Source organism: Neopelma chrysocephalum, unplaced genomic scaffold, assembly GCF_003984885.1.
Source record: "Neopelma chrysocephalum unplaced genomic scaffold, ASM398488v2 Primary Assembly neopelma1_128, whole genome shotgun sequence".
In the NCBI taxonomy this organism is placed as follows: domain Eukaryota; kingdom Metazoa; phylum Chordata; class Aves; order Passeriformes; family Pipridae; genus Neopelma; species Neopelma chrysocephalum.
Window position 1 is genome coordinate 1,584,463 of NW_020897790.1, and position 17,287 is coordinate 1,601,749.

General features: G+C 47.4%; 1 protein-coding gene across 7 annotated transcripts in view; it reads left to right on the forward strand.

Annotated features, from left to right (window-relative positions):
• The window catches only part of SLC4A4 (solute carrier family 4 member 4), a 139,838-nt gene that overhangs the window by 91,149 nt on the left and 31,402 nt on the right, over positions 1–17,287 (forward strand). For 5 of the 7 annotated variants that reach the window (XM_027698542.1, XM_027698545.1, XM_027698539.1 and 2 more), the window contains 5 exons: positions 2,082–2,242; positions 4,468–4,647; positions 8,087–8,182; positions 9,614–9,690; positions 15,131–15,288. In XM_027698542.1, the coding sequence (XP_027554343.1) occupies positions 2,082–2,242; positions 4,468–4,647; positions 8,087–8,182; positions 9,614–9,690; positions 15,131–15,288 (672 nt within the window). The remainder of the gene's footprint in view (positions 1–2,081; positions 2,243–4,467; positions 4,648–8,086; positions 8,183–9,613; positions 9,691–15,130; positions 15,289–17,287) is intronic. The other 2 variants (XM_027698540.1, XM_027698546.1) reach the window with 2 other exon arrangements.

Below are 17,287 nucleotides of genomic sequence, written 5' to 3' on the forward strand. Positions count from 1 at the left end.
CTTAGGGAGGTTTAGCATGGATGCTGGGAGAAATTTCTTCACCCAAAGGGTTGTCTGCCCAGGATAGTGGTGGAATCCCCATCCCTGGAGGGATTTAACGGGCACAAACCACCCTCTTGTGCCCCTTGGGCCCTGGAAACTGCACCGACAGCCCCAGCAAGGCTCCTCTGGCACTGGGCACTTCAGAACTAGGTACCTGTCAACACCAGTGGCTCCAAGGGGCTGAGATTTGCAAGAAAAATCTGTCCCCAGTGCACTTGGTGGGCTCCAGGATGATACCCCGTGCCCGGGAGCCATCGGCACGGTCCATGTGCTCTGGAGGCAGCTCGTATCTCTGCCAACCAGGATGCAGAAGGCATCTTTCATTTTGTATTTTTAGAGCTGCAGAATGGGTTGTGTGAATGGTGTGTTGATATTATCATGTGTAAAAGGGTGAAGGATATAAATGTACTGCCTGGCAGAGCTTACATAATTAAAAAAGGCCATAATAGAAGTTTAAAAAAAATGTCCACCACCCCACAGTCCTGTCATTGCCTTTTCTCTGTAATTCTATCACCTTCCTGCCATCTCCCTGTCTTGTAGAACAACGATCCCCACCCTACAGTGGCATCTTGGTCCCCAGAAGGTCCCACTGAGCCTCAGAACAGGCTGGGGGCCTCCAGCTGCTGCAGGTTTTTTCCGTTTCCTACTTTGCTTTGTATCCTGTGACTCCTCCTGGAATGCAGGCATTCCCAAGCTAGCGCAACCTGGTTAGTGGAAGGTGTCCCTGCCCATGGCAGGGGGTCGGAACTAGAAGAGCTTTGAGGTCCCTTCCAAGCCAAACCATCCTGTAATTCCTTGAATAGAGCAGGCATTAGTTCACCCAGGTTTGCAAGCTAATATTTGTTTTATTGTGTTGGTATTGTGGATTTCAGTGAGAAAAGTAAACAGAAAGCAAATATTGATAGTTGTGAGTAATCGCTTTCCCTGGAAGGACAAACAATTGGTAATTTGCAGCCTTCCTGCTGTTACAGGGTAAATATGTCTCAGTCCCACATCCCACAGAGCCCTGGAAATGCACAGATTTGCATCCCCCCAGGTCCCAAAGGTGTCCTAGGAAACACCTATTTTTTGTGAACTAGAAGAACTTTATTAATTGGAGATGAAAATCAATCTTTTAGCTTGAGTTAAAAAGCAGCTTTAAAAAAACCAAAGTCTCAAAAAGAGATTATTGCAATTGTAAAGCATAATTGATTAATCCCCAAGTAATACATTTTTCAGGATTAAATACAATTTACTTGCTGTTAATAATATTCTTTTGAAACCATTTATGAGCTTCCTTACCTTTACCTTTTTGTGTGGGTTTTGTCTTAGTAATCCCCTTATATTAGTCACTGGAATTTTCATTTTCCACATATATTAAAATGTGTCTGAAGAGGGGATTAAAAAGCACTTCTGCTTTTGCCATCAGGGGATATTGAAACACCTTCTCCTGTGCCCCCAGTTTACATCAAAGCCATTTCTGGGTGCTGTGGTAAAGGAAAAAGGTCTGGACCAGGTCCCAGCTGCCCATCCCTGCAGACTCCAGGCTGGGCACAGCAGAGCCAAGGGCAGGGTCAAGGCTGGAGGGGAGGTGGGGGTGGGCTGCAGCCTGGGGAGTTGGACTTGGTTTTAGGGGTGTAAGGTGTGTTTTGCTCAGACCAGGATTTAACCTTTGCTCTCACCTTCCACCAGAGATAAGCTTTCTGGGTTTTTCAGTCCTACTTGGTTAAATCATTAAACAGTGGCTGGAGGGAAAGAACGAACCCCTCAATTTGTGTCTTGTCCTTTGGTGGCTCACTTATTCTCTAAGAATACCTTCAGGTGTGGTTGGGATGTGCTCCTCTCCATGGTACAGCAGTATTCCATGCTGCAGAGTTCTGGCAGTGGCTGATTTCTGAATCCTTTAGGTTGGAAAAGCCCTCTAAGACAATCGAGTCCAGCCATTAACCAGCACTGCCAAGATACTCAAGGACAAGCCACCTTATTTCCAGAAATGCTGATGTATTTCCCTGCGAGGAGCCAGCAGCTTTAACCCAGTCCTGTTGCTCTGCCCTCTGTAGGTGGATCAAGTTTGAGGAGAAGGTGGAACAAGGTGGGGAGCGATGGAGCAAACCGCATGTGGCCACCTTGTCCCTGCACAGCTTGTTCGAGCTGAGGACGTGTATAGAGAAGGGCTCCATAATGCTGGACATGGAGGCCTCTTCCCTCCCGCAGGTGGTGGGTAAGTACACCTGCCTTGTCTCTTTCCCTTGGCCCTTCCCCACCAATTTTTTTAACCCTGATATGGTTTTATGTGTGGTTTTAATGTAAAAGCGCTGCTTTTTCAATAAAAGAGGAAAAGAAAGAATCCTCCAAGGAATAAGAGGGAAAACTAGAAAGCCCTAGGCTGTGTTTAGGATGGGGCACTCTCCCCTAGCAAGGGAGAGGGGAGAGCAGCCCCAGCACTAGCTGGAACTCCACCCCATGGAATTGGAGGGCAGGTTTCTTGCAGTCAAAATAGCTGTGGCCTGGGATGACGCTCAGTGACATTGCTGAGAGCCAGATCATGCTCCCCATGGCACGTGAGAACTCATAGAAAATAAACTTTCAAAGTGAGCCATCCAGTGGAGGGACCAAACCAAAATGCTGAGTTTAAAAGCCATTATGTGAGGAGGTGTAGAAGAGCTAAATGAAATATCTGCCTCCCCCCTCCCCCCCAAAAAAACCCAACTCAGTGCTTTGAATTATCTTCTCAGGAAGCAAGGTCAAAATTATCCTGGCATGGAATTGTCAAATACAAGGAGTTGCACTGGTTTGTAAGACCTGGAATTACAAAAGCTGCCTCTGGTGTTAAGTGCAGAGTTTTGAGCTTAGTTTTGTAAGTGCTTTGTCTTCCTTTGCTTTTGTGTCTGTGTATCCAAATGCACAGCTTTGGAAAGTTTAGCAAAATAAACCCCCCAAAACCTCTGAACTTTTAGGCTGAAGCTGAACCTGCTTCAGAAGCAGTAGCTGATGTCCGTGGTCTGGAACCTTAAACCCTCAGACATTAGATTTCCTTTTGAAGTCCCTTTGAGATGTCACCTTCAATCTCCTGCTTCAATTTCCAAATTAAATCTAATTCCTGGGAGATTAAATTACACATCAGTGATTGCTGTTGCTGTGACACTCTGACACCGTCCTGAGCAGGGTATTTTTGCCCCAGACCCTTAATAAGACAGGTAGGGATGTCCAGGACTGGATTTCCAGGATGATTTAATCACGATCACTTGGCTGGTGTCTGGTAGTGACACGTAGGAAAGGAAAACTCCAAAGAAAATCTCTTTGTTGTTTGTGCTATGTCAAGAAGAGGGAAGGGAAGATGCCAGATAGAGAAGGATAAACTTAATGAAGGTTCTGAAGAAAATATTCCAAAAATCACTAACCAAAGCCATGAACAAGAAAAGCTATAGCAAAATGACACTTTACAAAAATCAACCTTTTCCTGAACATTTTGTGTAAAGGTACCTATGTGCACGTACCCGCCCTGTCCTAATTTGGGAGGAACAACTAGTCTCTTCCCTAGGCATTTGGAGAGGCACTAATTCTTGGGCAGCACGCAGAGGATGACTTTCTGACTCAGTGAGTTAGCAAATGTGATGTATGTCCTGCCTCCCCCTTCCCATAACTTTTATTATTAGCACAAATAAAAGTTACCAGCAGACAAATAAGAGCTGCCACTTGCCCTCGGGGGACAGCGCGTGAATTCAAGTCATCAAGGAATGACTTCGTGTGAGATTTAATGCACAGTGGAGATCCTTCATACATCTGGTGACCTTTTTGCCTTTTTCCTCTGGGATAGGGCAGCAGAAAGGAGGGAATTGGTGGGAAGTGAGCAGACTTCGAGGGGCTTGGGAGCCTTTTCTGCTGGTGATTCTGTGAAAGACAAAGCCATGTAACTCATCCTGTGGCAATTAGAGCAAGTTCTGCCGCTTGTAGTTGCCATCACTTCAGTCCTGCAAGGGAATGATTTAATTAGTTGCTCATCTCCAGCATTTTTTCCTGTCCTGAGATTAGGTTTTATTGGGGGCCTGTGAGGTGAACTCAGGCCTTGTTGAATCTGATAGAAGTTTTTCCATGTGATTTTTGAGCTGATTCCCTTCCTGAACTAAGAACCAGCTGACCCTGGGTACAGGTGATTTGAAATAGGATTTGTGGCATGTAGGAAATAGCAAAGGGAGTCTCAGTGCAATACATGTGTGTTGGTGGCTCACGCTGGATGGAAATGCTTGTGTTACTTTTCCAAAGAAGTGTCTAAAAAAGACTCCCAGAAAAATAAAACCTGGTTTTGAGATGGGGAGCAAAGCCCTCAAAAAGGTGGGGTGAAAACGATCCTTCCCTCTCTCCCTGCTCTCCCTGGAAGCAGCTGAGTTTTGAGCTCTGTGGTTAATTTTGCCCTCCTCTCCCCTGCCCTTCCTGTGCCTGCCACAGAGATGATCGTTGACAATCAGATCGAGACGGGGCTGTTGAAACCTGAACTGAAGGACAAGGTCACCTACACGCTGCTCAGGAAGCACCGGCACCAGACCAAGAAATCCAACCTGCGCTCGCTGGCTGACATTGGAAAGACCGTCTCCAGTGCAAGTAGGATGTTTTCCAACCCCGATAATGGTAATGCAGAGGCTAAGTGGCTATAGCCTTCCCTGTCACGGCAACCCACCCAGCCCAGCCCAGAACTAACTGCGTGGCCCTGACGATGCTTCTCTAACCCTGAGTAGCGTAGTGAGACCCGTGCTGATGGCACATCAGCAGTGGGCTCTGGAGGCTGCTTTGGCCCTGGCACGGCATTCTAACCACATCTTCACTGGACTGAGAGGGACAGGAGGGCAGGAGGCAGCAGCTGGGGAAGGCAGAGAGATGCCCTTCCAGCTGCGTGTAGGAGATGATGTAGGAGCAGTGACAAGAAAGAGGGATTTACAAAAAACTCTGATGGGGACTGGACCTGAAAGGCCGATCACCTGAAATATTTGGGCAGAGATGAAACTGTAACAGACGGTGTCGGTGGCACTCCGAATCAAAAATGAGCTGGCAGTAACATCTAGCTTGCATTTTATTGCTGTACAATCATTGTCCAGTGGGGTAAAGCTGATTTCCATCTTGCTTTATTCGTCCTGAAATGGTTTTGTGGTGTGTGTCGTGACTATGTCTCTTTTTGTCTCTAAAAAGGGTGTAATAGGTAGTGCCTTGTTGGTAGTGGTGTCCCTAAATGAGTGTGTGTGTGTGTGTGTGTGTGGATGCAGACAGCTACAGAGGCCTGGGCACTGCCCCTGCATGGAGATTTGGGGTCTTATTACTCATGGTAATGAAAAAAGAGGAATTTTGAGCCTCTCAACTGTCTCCTGTGGCAGTCTGGAAATTGGGCTAAATGTTACCATTTTAAAATACCCAGGAATAAAGGCAAGTGAAGAAATTCTTTTCTTCTTGCTCCACCAAAGGCCTCTGAGCTTGCTGCATTCTGCTGCTACAACTCACCCTAACACCTCTCCCTAACCTATTATCACACTTCATTAATATTTCCTACTTTGGATCATCCTTTCCTTTTGCAACAGGAGTGTATGTGCCTGTGGAGAATATTTATTGCTCTTGATGATGCCTCTTGTCATGTATGAGTGCCTTGATAACGCAGTGATTGAGCGAATAACCTGAACATGCAATAATGTGAACCGAGGGAATGTTCTAGGTGAATATCCCTGCAGGAGGGACTGGGTTCTGGGAAGCACTGCAAGGAAATTCTGGCTCTGGGGAAGGGCTCAGCATGGCCAGATGAGCCCTCATGTTTTCACTCAGCTCTTGCTCATTTTTCATGGCTACAGGCATCCTTTACTTGGATTTTAGGTGATTTAAATTTAATTCATTTCTTATTCTTGTTTGAAAGGGCTTCGCAGGTCCTGGTTCAAGTTGGACTAATCTCCAGGAATTCTATCCTGACTCTGACCTTCAGCCACTCCTTTCATGTTGTTCTACCTCTGTTCCCCCACCTGGGATGTTTTTATATAACACATTATATTCCATGACAATTCAAGTGCTTTGATACTTTAGGAGGGCGAGACTGACATACAGAGAGAAATACCTCATGAATAGTTGTTACTGTTATTTATTATTTACACTTTAATGAAAAAGTAACTCCAGAACGTGTTTGATCAAGTTCTACCTCAGATTCAATGAGTGCCTCTCATGTCCTTTAGACAGATAAAAATTTAATGAGGCCAACAGGAGTGCAGCTGTCTCTCAACATGGCTAATCACCATAATGCACATGCCTCCAGCCCCAAGTGCTCCTAAATTTCCCTCGAGTTCTTTTCCAGGTAGGTGTTTGCTTTCACTTCAGTGTCAGTGAAGCTTCCATCCAATATTGATGCTACCTCTGGGTCTGTGGGACCCTCTGAGCATCCTCCTCCCCAGGTACAACAGCTTTATGGGCTGGTGTTGCTGCTGCCCGGCTCAGCAGGGACACCTTCCACCAGACCAGGCTGCTCCAAACCTGTCCAGCCTGGCCTTGGACACTTCCAGGGATGGGATCTGTTTGTTAGATCTGAAATCTGGAAATATCCCCTGGGCCATGGCTTTCGAAGATCCCGAGGTGCCTGTACCTCACTTAGTTCAGAGCACCTAAAGGACTGAAGTCTCAGGGGCTCCAAAATGTTCTTATTTACACATGTTGATTGTTCATGCTGATGGAACTCCTGCAGGGATTTTTGACAGGTGCATGTCTGGTTTTGTTGAGTGGCTTTGTACAAGTTCTTTGTGTCCCTTCCTGGCACAGCCCTTGTCCTGGAGCAGTACTTAACACCTGGGCTGGAGCTCTCCAGCTGGCACACCTTGGGCTTTGCCATGGTATAACATGGGCTGTGTGGTCACCGTCCCTTCTGCAGGTGCCCGAGGTCTGCCTGATCAATATTTACCAGCCTTCTGTGATGACATTTGCTATCCATTTTTGACATTTTTCTTCCAGAGCTTCGTGCATGCCAGCATTTTGTATAATTTAACACCTGTGGGAGCCTTTGGCAAGCGAGAAAACGATCCACTCCCACTAAACCCAAGCTGGCAGAGGCTGTAGAAAACTGTGATGTGTTTAAGTGTGCGTGTTTAACCACCATAAATAATGACACGGTCCCATTGCCGCGTGGGTGCTGCCTGTGCTGCCCAAACTCCTCCTGAGCCGTGTTAGTTCACACTGTGCTGACAGAGGGGTTTGGAAACACTTGACTTGAAATAACAGGCTGTCTGCACAGTGCTGGCTGATGCACAGAGAGGAGAGTACCTGGCTACAGGTGAAAACTTCTCTGAAGTCTGGATTCTGTGTATTCCACTATCCCAGGTTGCTCCAAGCCGTGTCCAACCTGAACTTGGACACTTCCAGGGATGGGGCAGCCACAGCTCCTCTGGGTTCAGCTTTAGTCAGTTCAGTGATGGGGTTTTTTTTCACATGAACTGCACCCTCAGTCCCTTTAGAGAGTTAACAATGGCACTAGCTGAATAATATCAGCACAGAGGAGAGGAGTTGAAGTCAGAAATGAGATGTTTTCCAAGGAATGCTTGGAAAACCCCTACCGGTGTATGTATTGATATGACTGGAAGCATTGCAGACTAAGGTGGGCATCTCCAAGCCCGGATTGGTGTGCCTGGTATGTATGCATGGGGTCAGGGTGCTCAAAGTTGGCTCCTACAGGGACATGATCTGATTTTTGTTGTCAAAAACCTGTTGTTACTGATGGTGCTGCATCCTGGGATGCTCAGCACCACCAGCTCTGCAGCTGCTCACTCGCTTCCTTGAGATCTGCTTCTGAGATGCCTCAATTTTAGACACCACAGATGCAAAGCTGGCTCCAGCCCAGCCAAGATGGAGCTGCGGAGGAGATGTTGGGATGTAAATGAGTGGGCTTTGATCACTGCAGTGTGCGCATCAAACTCTCTCCTTGCCTGGCTTCCCCTCTGCTGCTGCTCCAGCCTTTCTTCCTCGCATAATTTCATTTTCTTTTCTTTTAACTTTTCCCCTTTGCTCTCTTCCTGCTCTTTGCTGCTGCTCCTGTCTCCTGCTTGCCGGGCACAAGCACGCAGCCCGCTCGAGAGCTCCGTGCCCTGCCTGGCCACCCGCACCTTGGATGATGAACTGGGAGTGCAGCGCAGCCCCAGCGTGGGATGGCTCAGTAAGTCCCGGGCAGGGCTCAGGGCGGGCTCAGGGCTGGGGGCCAGGAGAGGAAGAGGGAACTTACCCCAGCCGGGCTCCTAACGCTTGCTGCCAAGCTGCACTAACCGTGGGAAGAGCATGGATGTGTTCCGTGGGGAATGGGGCTGCTCCAGCTGTTTGTGTTATCCCCACTGTCCTCTCCACTGCTCTGTTTTGCTCTATTTTCCTTTTTTCTTTCATCTGGAATGAAGCAGGTGGGTCAGGCCACCCTGCCCTTCCAAGGGGGGTCTAAGCTCTCCGGTGGCACTTTTTTCATCTAGAGAAGTATTCTTTGGCAGTTAGAGGGGTTTGAATATTTTAACTTCTGTATAAATTAACCTCAAAAATAGGCTGTCGGCTTGATCTCTCGGGGATGAGCTGGACTGTTCTGCCTTTTGTAACATCTGATTTATCTAATTGTGCTTGGCTTCAGCTGTGCCAATGTGCCAATGTTCCTGGATGTGGCAGGAACACACAGCAGGTATAGTGTGGTTCCAGGTGGCTCACAAGAAGGAATACTTTCAGTCTACCCATGTGTTGTAAAGAAAACCCAGCTCTGGGGAGTCCAGAACTTTTTCTTCCCACTCCTTTGGTTTTTCACTCCGGGTGCTGCTTTATTATTGAGTTTGTTTGTGCTTGGAGCTGATGAGCACTGAGAACTTGGACATTCCTTTTAGTGTGAATATTAAGTCAGTGTTGTCTCAAAACATATTTTTTTGTTGTTTGTTTGTGTTTTGGTGGATTTGGTTTTTTTTTTATTTATTTATTCTGCTGTGTCTCTGGGGATTGTCTTTGCCTCCCTTTCGAATTTGGTGTCAGGAATTGGTGACTTTTGTCCTGTCAGTGTGGTGCACACGTTGTTCTAATCAGTGCATTGCTTAAGGTTCATGAGCTTAGTTAATGGGCTCACTGGAGCGAGGGAGATGTTTATTAGGGGCTGTTGTGAAGGACCAGGAGCTGCCACTCTCCCTCTCTGTGTGAGCTGTGTACAGTGTCTGGGATGCTAAGGAGGGCAGGTGTCATCCACGTAGAAGAACTGAGGTGTGGGATTTGCACCCTTGGAAGGTCCCAGCCCTGTAGGGATGTATTTGTGGTGGGTCCTGGGTGACCCAGCACCATCAGTGTCAGCAGCCTGGTGCTGCTTTGCTTTTTGTCCCACAGGCAGGAGTTATGGTAGGTCATTGGACTCTTTTACTGTCCTGGGAGTCACAGGAACGCTGTGAGTCGGAGATGACGGAGCATTAGCATCTTAAATCTCCCATGTGCCACATCAAGGGACAGAAAGCAGCCTGTCAGGGTCTGGAATTCCCCCCATCAGCCTCCCAAGGAAAGGTGTTGCTGTAGCCTGAGCCTCTGTGTTCTGACCAGATCCAAACAGGTGCTTTAACTTGTGTTGGCCTTGTTCCTACAGGCAGCCCAGCCATGGCTCACCGAAACCTGACTTCCACCAGCCTGAACGACATCTCAGACAAGCCTGAGAAGGACCAGGTAAGCTCCAGGTCCAGCCTTCACTTGAGGATGTGTGTGGAGAGGAGCTGGGTGTTGGGGAAAGGGCTCTCTGTACCTTAGCACAGAAAAAGAAGAGGGTGAACAAGCGGTTTTGAGCCCTCTGACTGGGTCCTTCACTTTTTAAGCACCAGCCTTGAAAACAGCAGGTTAAACTCTCACAAGGTCTGAAGCAAGTGACACCACATACACTACCTCTTGCTGATAGCCATGAGAAAGGAGGGAAAATACCCAGGGACTGATGGAGTTTTGATCCTTTTCCTGCTGAAGGATTACAAGAGTCCTGCAGCACCCCAGGATGAGTGTTCACAGGGACTATGGGAGCACGCAGGGGGCATGCGTCCCTGCTACAGCAGCTGGGGGAACAGGGAAGGTGACTGTGCTGACAGGTAACATGGAAGAGCAGCTCCAAAGTGGAGTAATGAAGTTAAAATTGGCCTTTAGTACCGAGTCTCCATGGATCTGACCCCTTTCTTAGACTAGGGTAATGTTTGTGCTGTGGCGTACGGGCTGTCTTTGTGTGTGCTTCCGTCCTTTCCGAAGGCTGCCGGCTCTGAGGGGTAAGAGTGAGTTTATTCCAACTCTTAGAAAACTGGTGGCTGAATGAGGTCTCTGTGCAAGTTTCAAAAAACCTTTTGTCTGGGTTCAAAAAGTGGGTTATTCTCAAAGCCCGGCTGTTTCTTTCGGAGAATCCCTTTTTTTGCCCACGTCTTTCAGCATTCCCTAGTCCCATGGTGATTCTGAATGCAAATGAGAGTCCCTTTGGAAAATTATTTGGGTAACACAGCATTGCTGGCCAGTTGAGGATGACTCCAGTCCTTCAACAATGGCTGGTCACAACTGTCTGTAGGTACAACCTTAAAGGGACACAGCAACATAATCAAGGTAGAAAAGTGAGGTCAGAGTGATTAAATATTTTAAAAATAAATAGATATTCGCATAAATAAATATACTTTCATGGAAAGAGAAGGGGGGCAGCGTGTTTTGCACTGACCTCAGTGTTGTAGCCTCATCTGTACTGGCTGAGTTTCTAAAATACCCGTTTCCTTTAAATTCACATAGCCACACCTGGGGAAAGAGGAAGATTGTAAAACAGCTTTTTGTTGTTGGACAAACTGCTGGTTTATATTTTTAATCCCATTATAACTGGGGTTTTATAGCTAGACCAACCCAAAGCTGGGGCTGAACATTGCAGCAGCTTCACAGCTCTCAGCAGTGCAGACAGGCCTCATTGCCCCTCCTGCTCCAGTGTCTCTGGGCATACAGATAATGGACTTCTTGTGGAGAACTGGGTATAAAAATAGATGTTTTGGTAACACTAATAGGGAAATCTGTTAATAAATCCAGTTTGGGAGCACGCCCCAAGGTTTTTAACTTCCAATGTAGATAATGCCTGGCTGTTGGTCGTGAGAACCATTACTTGATAAGTGTCAAGTTCCAAAAAGCCTCTCAGTTAATTAGCCCGTGTCCTGCTGATGAACTTTGCACAGTGGGAGCCATGTCCCCTACGCCTTGAGAAATCACCTTAGAGATCAGTTTTTGTTGCTGACTGACTCAGACTCCTGCCTTGATAAAGTTTGTGGCATTGTGGTGATGCCTGGCAACTCCCTTGAGCAGAACTCAGCGTGCCGTACAGGGGGCACAGCAATAATCCATCATGTTTCCACAACAGGAGCTGGAAAGGGAACAGGTTTTCTTGCTTTGGCAGCAGAGCGACTGGCTTTTGTTATTTGGGCATCCCATCTGGGAACTGGACAGTTAGTGAGGCCATACAGGGAGGTGGGAGTCTGCTGGAGACACAGAATATTCCAATTTTTATTTATTCATGTGTATAAGAACTGCAACCGGTGAGGTCAGTTTACAGCAGTTGCCTGGAGCAGGACTGCCTTCCTACATCCTTAATCAATCCCTGGTTTTGCAGAGACAGAGGATTGTGTCCCCATGCTTTAAAGGAAGAAAGGCTTTGAGCTAACTTATCTGTACCTTTGGTAACTTTCCTGACTTCCTACATCCTTAATTTTAAGTTTTGCAACCTTTAATGCTATTTGGAATGGTGCAATTAACAGTATAGGTATTTTGTAGCCAGAATATTCCTTTAATCTGTGGCTTCCCTGCTCCTTTCCTCTGGATATGTTGTAAGGTTCAGGTTTCACATGGGCTCGTGCCCCTTGGACAGTTGCCTGTCAGAGATCTGATCTGTCAGAGAATCCTCCCGGACTCATCCCTCCCACTGCTCTCCCAGCAGTGCCAGGCAGCTCTGCCTGGCTCAGGGGTGTTATTTATGAATACTGAATCATGTAGTTTGCATCAGCCGGCTCTCTCCACCATGGGAATGATGACTTGATCCTTTGGGATTGCAAAGAGGCTGGCTCAGCATCCCCAGTGTCCTGCAGGAGCCGGCAGGGCCCTGACTCAAACCGCTCTGATGAGAAAGAGCTTCAGTAGCGGCCCACGGATTTGGGGGTTGCTGTTTTGTCATGTCTTTGCTTTGGGCTTGTTTGGAGTTTTATAAAGATAATTAGGGAAGAGGAGCTGTATTCCCTTTCATTGTGTTTGTGTTGGCAGAGCCTGCTCCTGAGGTTGCAGCACGGAGAAGGGATTTGCCTCCATTTGTTTTATTTTAGGAGATGTTGGCTGCAGGTAATGGCCTGGGCATTCGCAGCTGGAGCGACAAGTAGTGTCACTTTGGGACAATTTATTCTTCTCTTCTGTTTTCCAATTAATACATGAGCATCTAGGCTTCTTGCTCTCTCCTGGACTCCCAGCTCTCTACTGCCAGATGCATCAGTGGTGTCAGTGCCGTGTCCATAAAACCAGGACTTCTCACGGCAGTAGAATTCCTGTGGCTCTTGAAGGTCAAGCTCTTGGATCAAGTTTTTCTTTAACTCTGTATTCACAGAATCCCAGGCTGGTTTGAGTTGGAAGGGACCTTAAAGATCATCTTGTTCCGCAACCCTTCCGTGGGCAGGGACACATTCCATTATCCCAGGTTGCTCCAAGCCCCATCCAGCCTGGCCTTGGACGCTTCCAAGGATGGGGCAGTCACAGCTTAGTAATTCAAAAACATTTAAAACTCTTTTTTTTCAGCTTATATGTGAAGCAAAGGGGTTGAAAGGAGTCCTCTGGTGCCATGGTGCCAGCAGACCATAGGAGGCTGGGGAAGTTCCTACTGCTGTTCCCACTCCGGTCCCTCCTCCCGTGAGAAATCCTTTGGCTGTGCTCTATTAGAATGTCCTTGGCACCTCTGAGTGGCTGAACCACCAGGACTTCTCCAGTGCTCAACATGTAAAATGAAGGAACATGAAAGAAAATCTGTTTTCCCAGGGACCTGCTATTCCTGAGCTGATGCAACAGCATATAGAAAGGGAATGTATGTTGATAGAAGGGGAGTTTCCTGACATGGCGTTATCTCCGCTTCCCAAGGGCTTGGAAGTGGGACAAACCTGGCTCTGAATGAATGTGGTCAGTGAGAGGGAGGCACAAAACCCTCCCTATTTGTTGTGGTGTGGGCACTGTGTATTCAAACCGGTGTTTCCATATCAACAGGGGATCTGTGCCAAAGCCAGCACTGCAGTTAAAAAAGAAATTGACCTTGTTGAGAGAAACTCTCCTGCCTTTCCCGGGGACCAGTAGATGGGGAGGGCACTGGCAGGATCCCACTCTTGGGAATGCAGTCCAGTGATTGATAGTGGGAGCCATTCGCTGCTTTTCCTGTTTGAACATCTCCTCACCTCCACAGTTGCAAGCAGACATTCCCAATTTTGAGGTCTGTCAGCCTGGGTGACCTACTTTCACTCTGGAGCTCCAATGGAAATTACTGTTTTCCAGTACAGACCACTACCACCTTTCTGGAGAGAAGGAAGAATTCCTAGGAACTTTAGTTAGCTGGGATTTCCTTTAGTTTGGGCGTTTTTCATGATGCAGAGAGCAGTTTTGCTTGCCTGGTTTCTCCCCATATCCACAGTGCACTGCTAAAGTATCCCTGGGTGATGGAGCAGCCTGGAAGGTACCCCTTGAGGCAGGTGTTCATGGAATAAGTTATGGGAAAGACTGTAAGCTATATGTGAGCAGGTACAAAAAGCAGAGAGACAGAGGCAGGTTCAAATTCTTGGGGGAATTAACCTTCCTTAAGTGCTACTTAGGAGTGTGTACTTAGGAGCTGCTTTCATTTCCTATCGATCCGAAGTGATGATGATTGGAGTGTACATTTAAGGAAATTGGAATTTTCAGGTTACTGTGCCTTTTTGCAACTACAGTGCTGGGGACCTGCAGCCTTCAACATTAGTGGTCAGGTTGGAAGGATGCTCAATTTGGCAGAGTGCAGGGGAAGGTGAAGCTCCCTGCTCCCGGGTGCTGGTGAGGACTTAAATCTTTCCAAAGCTGCTTGGGAGGACGGTTCAAATGGATTTTAAGTGCTGACTGCACCCTTCCCATCACCTGTCTGATAAATGTTTTAAGAAAGTGGTGAGTGGTGCTGCAAAACTCATGTGGAGCTAAAAACCCCCACTATAATAGCAGCTCTTTGAAATTAGTCACGGTGGTTTGCTGTGCTGGGCAAGGGGAGACTGAAGGGGCTGGAGCCTTTGGCATTGGGAGCTGGGCAGTCACAGGAGTGGAGACTCTGCAGGTCACTTCTGGCTAGAAAATCACCTGGCTTTGGGCCATGTGTTCAAACCAGGCCTGGTGTTGCAGAACCATCCTTGTTCAGCAACATGGCCAAGTGGATTTGCCACCTTCCCATTGTTTTTTTAATCACCACTATCCTCCCAAACACCGTCTATGAAAGAACTGGTAGCACTTTTCCAGGCTTCCTCCACAGAGCTCCTTGATGCTTATTTACTATTTCCTCTGGTGGTGATCCTGACTGAAGCATGCAGGGGTAGGATGGTTCCAGCAGTTTCTTCCTGCTTAATCAATTGATGCCTTTTCCTGAGACTTTTTCCTTTTTTCTCCTTCCTTGAGTTGCCTGGCGCAGCTCATTAGGGATTCATAGCCCAGTTCAGTCCCTGCCCCCGTAGTGTTCCTGGCAGTACATCCTCCCTCTCCATTCACCCTTCGCCAGGCACACACAGAGCATCTCCAGAGGTCACCCAGGGAGAGAGGGCGGATTGGGAACCGGCTAAGGGCAGGGTTTTCAGAAGCCTCCAACTCCGAATTAGTTCTGCCGCTGCCGAAGTTCAAACAAAGGCGTCTTGCAGAGGCTGATTTTTAAAACTCAGTGGCTGCTGCTGCAGTGTTCTCCCATTCCCTGTTGATGACATTTCTCCAGAGTTGGAATTAGCTGACCTTTGTCAGCCTGAGGATGTGTGTTGCAGAGTGCGCGCACTTCGAGTACAGAGGTGCAGAGAAGCAGTACAGAAGTACGAGAAGCACATGCCTAACACCACTCAGTTTTCTTTTCCTTCCTCTTTCACTGCTGCAGCTGAAGAACAAATTCATGAAGAAGTTGCCCCGTGATGCTGAGGCCTCCAATGTGCTGGTGGGGGAGGTGGATTTCCTGGAGAGCCCCTTCATCGCCTTCGTGCGACTGCAGCAGGCCGTCATGCTGGGAGCGCTCACCGAGGTCCCCGTGCCCACCCGGTAAGGGAACCAGCCCCCAGGGACCTGCCTCTTAAAGTAAAAAACCTCTCACAGTGAAAACACCAGGCCAGAAGGAGGTCTTCTCCACTGCTTTCCGTCCTGTGACATGGATAACGGTCAGGATTGGTGGCGTAAAGTAACAAAACTCACTGATGCTGCTTCAGAATTTTCAGGTCTTGAGTTTGGTTATAAGTAAAACATTACAGAAACTTAGCAGCTCAGGTAAAGGGCACTATCAGTGTCACATTTAACACCTGGGACTTTCTTCCTGCTCCTTCTGTACGGATCTCAGATTCCCTCTGCACATTTTTGCTGTACATATTGTTCCTCTTTGGCTCAGATCAGATGAAGGATTCGGTTCTGTCCCTGCTGAGGCAAAAATATATTCGGATCATCTGGGACATACAATTCCATTGGGGCTGGTGGCTTTGTAATGCATAATGGCTGAGGGAAAAATGTCAGATAAATGTTTTATTTATTGTGACTTGTGTTGCAAGTTAATCTGAGTCTCACAAACCGCAATGTATCTTGTGTTCTTAAATATTTGAAGTCACTGCTTGAATATGCCTGGCTGTCTGAGCTGCCCTGTGTGAATTCGTAGCAATATCACAGCCCTTGCACGGAATGGAAGTTACGGGGCTCTTGGAATCTGTGCCTTGTTTCTGTGTACCAAACAAAGGGAAAAGAGGATCTAACCTTGCCCTTTAATTGTAGTAGCAGTGTTTGTATTTCTTGGATTTTCATGAAGTGGTTTCTTACAGCCACGTCAACAACTGTTTGCACACACTGGGTATTCAGGTAGGAGTGTGGGGACACAGAAGAGGTTTCATTTTGTAGCAGGTTACTTATTCCTCAGCATTCCTGGGCTCCGTGTGCTTCACTATTTCAGCTCCCAAGTGCAGTCCCACTGACTCTATTTTTTTAAACATGCCTCCGAGTGCTTTTCCACAGATGTAAAATTAGGTATTGTTTGCTGTGGTGGTGGGAGCTGGGAAGTTGAATCCAGGATTACTGGGCAGCCTCATGACTCAATAGCATTAATCAAGGCAATATGTCCTTCCATGCCAGCATTTTTCCCAGGAAATAGTATTATCCATTTGCTGTCCTCCAAAGCGAATGCTGGCCCTAATCAAAGCAGGGAGGCTCATTAGATGGCTTTCATGAGTGATGAAGAGCCATTTGCAATGGCTGCATCCTTCGAAATTCAATCAAGGAAATCCCCTCAGGGCCCGAGGAGCTGTGATGGAGCATCTCCTCCCGTGCCCGGTTCCTGCTGTGAACCTGCACTTAAAGCCCGCAGACTCCACAGGATGCTGGAACTGGAGCCTCTGGCATGCCCACCCCTCTCTCCCGTGGGGCTTCTCTTATCTTGTTAAATTATCGATTTCCTGGTAAAGTTGTGGACACCACACCATCCAAGCTGGGCACTTTTTTTCTTCATGCTTTCTTGCAAAGCATTTTAGGTATTTCCTTTACTTAAAAGCAAACTTTTACCTAAAAGAAACCAGGAAGATCTCACAAACTCTCCAGAAAAATTATCTCCACCAGGTGTTTTCATACAGCCCTAGTAATAAAAATCAGGGATATGCAATAGGAATTGAGATATCCCAACCTTTCCTGAGCTTTCTTTTTACTGGTCAGATTGATAAAAACCTTTTAAAACCTTTGGTTTTCTCATGTTGGATTTAATCCCACAGCACTCAGGACTCCTCGTTTGGAGAAGCCCTGAGCTTGCAGCATGGCTTGGGCATGGCTGCTGCCAAGACAGCACAAGAGAAGGAGCTTTGTGTTTTCCACAGAGAAATGGGCAGTCCTGCGTTCGAGGCTGCTGGTTAATGGAATGATAATGGGGAAAACGAAGGGGAATGAGCAAGGAGGAGATGTTTTGTGGAGATAAGCTGCATAGACTTGCACAGTCTGGTGTGCAGTGCTGGGAAAGGCCTGTGTCTGCAGGTCTCAGATGAAGTGAAGTAACTTGCCCAAAGGTCACCTGGGAAGC